The sequence below is a fragment of the Pagrus major genome, chromosome 1 (assembly GCF_040436345.1).
Source record: "Pagrus major chromosome 1, Pma_NU_1.0".
Taxonomy (NCBI): domain Eukaryota; kingdom Metazoa; phylum Chordata; class Actinopteri; order Spariformes; family Sparidae; genus Pagrus; species Pagrus major.
In genome coordinates, this window is record NC_133215.1 from 4,673,251 (window position 1) to 4,679,565 (window position 6,315).

A 6,315-nucleotide genomic window follows, 5' to 3' on the forward strand; every position below is an offset into this window, starting at 1 on the left:
GGACACCCAGACTTCCCTCTCCCCGGACACTTCCTCCAGCTCCTCCGGGAGGATCCTAAGGCATTCCCAGGACAGCCGGGCCACATAGCCACTCCAGCATGTCCTGGGTCTTCCTCGGGGTCTCTTCCTCCCAGTGGGGCATGCCTGGAACACCTCCCGAGGGAGGTGTCCAGGGGGCATCCGATACAGATGCCCGAGCCACCTCAGCTGACTCCTCTCGATGTGGAGGAGCAGCGGCTCTACTCCGAGCTCCTCCCGTGTGACAGAGCTCCTCACCCTATCTCTAAGGGAGCGCCCTGCCACCCTGCGAAGGAAACTCATTTCGGCCACTTGTGTCCGGGATCTTATTCTTTCGGTCACGACCCAAAGTTCATGACCATAGGTGAGGGTAGGAACGTAGACTGACCGGTAAATCGAGAGCTTCGCCTTTCGGCTCAGCTCTCTCTTCACCACGACAGACCGATACAACGACCGCATTACTGCGTCCGCCGCACCAATCCGCACCATATGTCCCTTTATATATGGGACCGAAAGCCCAACCTGTTATCCGGGAGGTGACGTTAGCAGCTGGCTGTAGCCACAGGCTAACGGTTTGTTTGTGTCTGTGTAGCACCATTAGCCGCTAACACACAGCAATCCCGTTTCAGAGACGATATTTCTGTCCCCCGATATGCCGTCCACAGCGAGCAGCTTCCCGGCTGCTTCATGTGTAGTGGATAAGACTAACGCAAAGGGGAAGCCTCCTGCGTCAGGTATCGACGCGAGGGGCACTTGACCAAGCGTCAAGTGTCTGACGAATAGGGATGAGACGGCATCAGCTGCACTGTTGTGAAGAGCTCATGCACGCTCCCACGCCGGCTTGGCTGATGGCTGCAGTTACCCTAACGGCCGCAACGGCCGGCGAGTCACTATTGAGTCTTATTTCTTGATCCTGCCACAAGTCCCTTTAAGTAGCTATAAAATTAAATACTGAGGTAAATAAAATAAAACACTGAGGTAAATAATATAAAATACAGAGGTAAATAAAATAAAAATACTGAGGTAGATACAATAAAATACTGAGTACATGTACAGATTGGTAAACCCCAGTTAATCTAAAATGATCTTTTTCAAAGTCAATTCATGTCCCAAAATGATTGAGTGCTTTTCATATCAGACACAACAACAAAATGATGTGATAAAGCTTCTGTTTAATTAGACCTGAATACATATCCAAAGTCAAAAGGCTGAAAATGTGAAAGAAAAAACTAAAAAAATGTTTTGGTCATTCGGCCAACATACAGTCAGAGAGATTAGTTTTTTCTTTGAGTCTTACTTGCTATTTTCCATGCAGGATGATGAAAATGTGACAAATGTAAACAGAGTTTTCAAAGTAGATAAATACATACAGCAGTATAGACAGATAATAATCACAAGCTGAGATTTCAATGCAGTAAAAAGACAAATTCAGAAAATGAGCATGTGAATATATATAAAGGATATTTGACTTGCGATATAAACAGTTGTGATCATTAAAATAGTAAAACAAAAATAAAAATCTGCTGTAACTACAGTCAGATGGAGTTTTATTATATACACCAAAGCAAAACTAACACAGTCTGACAACAGTCCTGTAATAAATTCTGCCTTCATGAAAGTTATAATGTTTCATTTATGTTTAAACAGTTGCAGGAAGGTGTTGTGGTCATTGTGTGGAACTGCATGTGTTACACTGAGAGGTGTTTCCAATGTTCAGTCTACCCTCATTAATATAAATGAGGTATAAATGAAATAATGTTGCCCCAACGCTGCGTTCTTAGTCAAACCATCAGTGAAGAAAAGATCCATCAGTACAACCCACAGATCCATGCTGTCGTCACACTCGGGGGCTTTTGATAACTCTGCTGTACAGTGCAGATGGATCCTCCATAGCTGCTTGATGGTTTGTTCTGTGAAGGAATTAAACAGACATTAAAATAGTTTGTTGAAAAAATGGTAAAATAATTAACAAGAAACCTCAAAAATCACGAAATTCAGTTTAAAATACAACTGACACATGCAACAGCCTTCAAACTTAATGTGTATTTCATTAAAACTCAAACAGCAGCAGAGATTCTCCTGTGTGAGGAGCTGCTCACCCTGAGGCACTGATGAAGTTTGGAGACGCGTATACAACACTCTCCTCCTCGTTCCTGTGGGGCCGAGCTGGGCTGAAGTTTGAGTAGAGAGCGTCTGCCTGGGTCCTTGTGAATCGTACGCTGCCGTAGTGAAGCTCTTCTCTCTGCTGGCCACAGGGACAAGAGGACTTTTACATTTTCCATGTATTCAAACTCTTGACAAAGAAACCATAACCCAATATAATGGAGCAAGATGCTCGGCTTGTGTCCCAAAAAATACATTTAAAAACTCTACAGCAATCTTTCTTTCCAGAAATCATGAGCTGGTTACTCAAGATAATGAAACTGTTCACAACAAGGTCGAGGCTAAGTGCCGTCTAGTTCCATTATATTGGAGAGAAGGCCGACATCTCTACAGCTGATAACTCCAAAACTCAACTACTCACAGCAAAACAATCTGGATGGATAAATACAACTACAGGAGTGAACTGGCCCTTTAAGGTAGTAAATAAAACATTTACTGCGCTTTTGCATCAAATCTCCATTCAATTAACTAAAAAGTGGAGAGTTTTCAGCCTAATTTGCTGAGACATAGACGTGTGTGATCCTGAAGCTTGTTTTTGTTATTGCACTACCTACTGCTCACCAGCAGAGGTCACAATATTCATTTAAAACACATTATTTACAACCATATACATGGAGTCCTGTATGGTCTTTAAAGGAGCACTACGTAGTTTTGGGGAGGGAATTTTAATAAGAAGAGAAAGATCTTCATTGACTGATTATTTTTCTGTCCAAACAAACTAAATAAACAAACTCTCTGTGTTCATAACTGAATAAACTGAATAAACAGACTGACCTTAAAGGACAACATAATTTATACTGTTTTACTTTGTTTATATGTGGCGGACCCTGCCACCTTTCTAGCTTCAAACAGTGTTCTAGGACCTTATTTTCTTCTGAGAACAGCTTGATTATTCACTTATGGAAATAATAAATATTTCTGAGTTTGTATTATCACCTCATTAATGTTGTAAATATTAAAATTATTTCATTTATTGTGGGTATTTAAAGGACAAGTTCACAAGTTTTAAAGTCGGTATAACATTCTGACCTTCCACTGCAGCTAATCCTTCACATTATCTTAATTCTGGTCATGAGTTGAGGTTCACATACAAAAGTATGAGAGGGTGATAGAAGAAGAAGGAAGTGATTCATGTGGGTGAAGAAAGTAGGCAAAGAAGGACAAGGTAGCATGTTTCTGTTTATACCTGCACTCTGTTGTCTGGTCTCTCCTCAGCCTCAGACGGGTGTTGTGAAGACCTCACTCTTCTGACGAGAGGATAAAAGGTCCGAACAGAGAAACAAACCAATAACTTAACTCATCACAGACTTTACAGGATAGGTTCATATTTTTCAAGCATGCATTCATACAATGCTCAAATGTACATTGAGAGAATAAATGGTAAATGATATATGGAGCGATGCAGCGACTGCCCACTTTTTGAAAGGTTCTGGTGTCAAAGATGAATTTCCTGGACTTCTAAAGAGAGGAGGGGATGACGTGCAGCAGAGGGCCACAGGTCAGATTCAAACCCAGGGCCACTGCAGCCTCTGTACATGAGGCGCACGCTCTACCAGCTGAGCTACTGGGGTACTTCAACACATGTTTTTCTTAAAACAAGCTTTATGTCATAGGGACTAGAGGGCCAATAACTCTTTCATTGTACATATGTAAGTATTTCCTTTAAGATGCAAAGTAAATTCAATCACAGAGAAACTGAACTGCTCACCTGATGCAGAACAAGACCAAGAGAAATATGAAGACCAGAAAAGCAGCAGTGGTTGAGAGAGCAACTGGTAACTTCCATGTAGCTGGAAAACAGTGACAGAGCACAAATCTGGAAGTAACAGGGGTTATTGGGTCCAAACATGACTGCAAGTTGCGCAAAAACTATGAGAAGCCGTTAAGGCCAAAAATAAATACTTCACTTGCACATACATGCATACTCTCAGTAGTGTATATGCGTGTGAGAATGCATATTTGTGCGAGTTGAGTATGTATATATGTAAAATTGAGTATGTATGTATGTAAAAGTGAGTATTTATGTATGTAAGAGTGAGAATATCAGTTTTATCATGCAGGGAGTCAGAGGGCCAGCTCCTTCGCGTGTAAATAAATCCCCACAGCGCCATATTGTGGCAGCAACTTCCGGTTCAGGTTAATGACCTCCAACGTCATCATCATCCTACATCCGGTTACATTGACACTCAACTCAGTTGAGGTGGGCGGAGTTTCCCCAGCATGCCTTGAGGCAATGCGTTTTGGGCTGAAAGCCAGACAAACTGTATTTAAGAGTGTTCTAGATAACTCTAATGTTACCTATGCAGAATTTAGTGTTGTCGTTCTTTTTAAATGTTAGAGTGGACTATAGTTAATGTTATGGAAAAAGATGAGTTGCACCATGACTTAAGTTGCTAACAAGATAGGTGCATCTGTCCTGAGGCATTGTCCTAGCCCTCTGACTACCTGCATGATAAAACCTAGACCTGTGACAATGTTGATGCCCAACACATACATACATACATACTCACTTTTACATACAAACATACTTTTACAGAAAGTCATACAGACGTTTACATACGTACGTCAAGTATGTATTTCTGGCCTAAACGGCTTATCATAAAAAACAATGGATTTTCTAATTGAACGTGTGAGAGAGGGGTTGGTTTTGTCAAAGGTTTCACAAACAATAAATGATCATGTTGGGGAATTTATAACTCACCTGCCACAACAATCAGCTGTAAGGTGGAGTTATGACGTCCTCTGCTGTTCTGGGCTTCACAGTAATAATTCCCACTGTGTTCAGCTCTGAAGTCAGTGATGGTGAAGATCTGTCCTGATGCTTTTGGTGAGTCTTCATTCTCCTTGTACCAGGTGTAATTAGCTGCTGGGTTAGCATCACTGCTACAGGTCAGATTCACTGAACTGCCCTCCACTATCTCAGCAGAGGGACTCACTGACACAGAGGGAAGCTTTGGAGCATCTGGAGATGTGTTAAGAGAATAGGTTAAGTGTGTTACAACAATAGATTGTGTAGTATTTTAACCATAAAGTGTGAACAGCTGTGTGTAGCACTGTTTGAATCTGGGTCCCAAAACTGCATAAAACTCCTCAAGTCTCCAGTAGCTGCTCAGTGAATTACAGCAGACTGAGAATGTGGAGCACAAGAACGTAGACATGACAGTAAAATCTTCTCCTGCAAAGACTGGACACATTTAATCTGTTATTTTTAAATGAACTGTTTCACTCACATGTCACATTAATAGAGATGTATTCAGACGTCCTCCTCCCCAGCTCGTTCTCAGCTGTACAGTAATACTCTCCAGAGTCTGAGGACTGGATGGAGCTGAAGACAAGCTGTGGTTCTTTACTGAGAGGTTGAAGGTCTGGATCTCCATTCTCCTTGTACCAGGTGTAGTTAGCTGCTGGGTTAGCATCACTGCTACAGGTCAGAGTCACTGAACTGCCCTCCACTATCTCAGCAGAGGGACTCACTGACACAGAGGGAAGCTTTGGAGCATCTGGAGATGTATTAAGAGAATAGGTTAAGTGTGTTACAACAATAGATTGTGTAGTACTTAAACCATAAAGTGTGAACAGCTGTGTGTAGCACTGTTTGAATCTGGGTCCCAAAACAGCATAAAACTCCTCAAGTCTCCTGGAGCTGCTCAGTGAATTACAGCAGACTGAGAATGTGGAGCACAAGAACGTAGACATGACAGTAAAATCTTCTCCTGCAAAGACTGGACACATTTAATCTGTTATTTTTAAATGAACTGTTTCACTCACATGTCACATTAATAGAGATGTATTCAGACGTCCTCCTCCCCAGCTCCTTCTCAGCTGCACAGTAATACTCTCCAGAGTCAAAGGACTGGATGGAGCTGAAGACAAGCTGTGGTTCTTTACTGAGAGGTTGAAGGTCTGGATCTCCATTCTTCTTGTACCAGGTGTATTTAGCTGCTGGGTTAGCATCACTGCTACAGGTCAGAGTCACTGAACTGCCCTCCACTATCTCAGCAGAGGGACTCACTGACACAGAGGGAAGCTTTGGAGCATCTGGAGGAGATATGAACATGTAATAATGAAACATTAGAATATGTTTTCACAGACAATTGACTGTTGTGATTGAAATGTATCTTTCTCTGTTTCTAT

General features: G+C 42.0%; 1 protein-coding gene across 1 annotated transcript; it reads right to left on the reverse strand.

The window, feature by feature from the left end:
- Positions 1–4,367: 4,367 nt before the first annotated feature.
- On the reverse strand, positions 4,368–6,096 carry LOC141002582 (B-cell receptor CD22-like). Its single transcript, XM_073473940.1, has 4 exons — positions 6,018–6,096; positions 5,412–5,681; positions 4,883–5,143; positions 4,368–4,426 (listed from the first exon to the last, which is right to left on the reverse strand). The coding sequence occupies exons 1-4, from the start codon at positions 6,094–6,096 to the stop codon at positions 4,368–4,370; spliced, it is 669 nt and encodes a 222-aa protein (XP_073330041.1).
- Positions 6,097–6,315: the final 219 nt, after the last annotated feature.

What these genes read in the sequence shown, in the direction of transcription:
- LOC141002582 (XM_073473940.1), bottom strand. Translation starts at nt 6,096, where the DNA reads ATGGAGATCCAGACCTTCAACCTCTCAGTAAAGAACCACAGCTTGTCT. An exon ending in CAGTCCTTTGACTCTGGAGA is followed by an intron (nt 5,682 to 6,017) that starts GTATTACTGTGC and finishes ATACATCTCCAG; the next exon opens with ATGCTCCAAAGCTTCCCTCT. An exon ending in ACAGCTGATTGTTGTGGCAG is followed by an intron (nt 4,427 to 4,882) that starts GTGAGTTATAAA and finishes TCTGGCTTTCAG; the next exon opens with CCCAAAACGCATTGCCTCAA.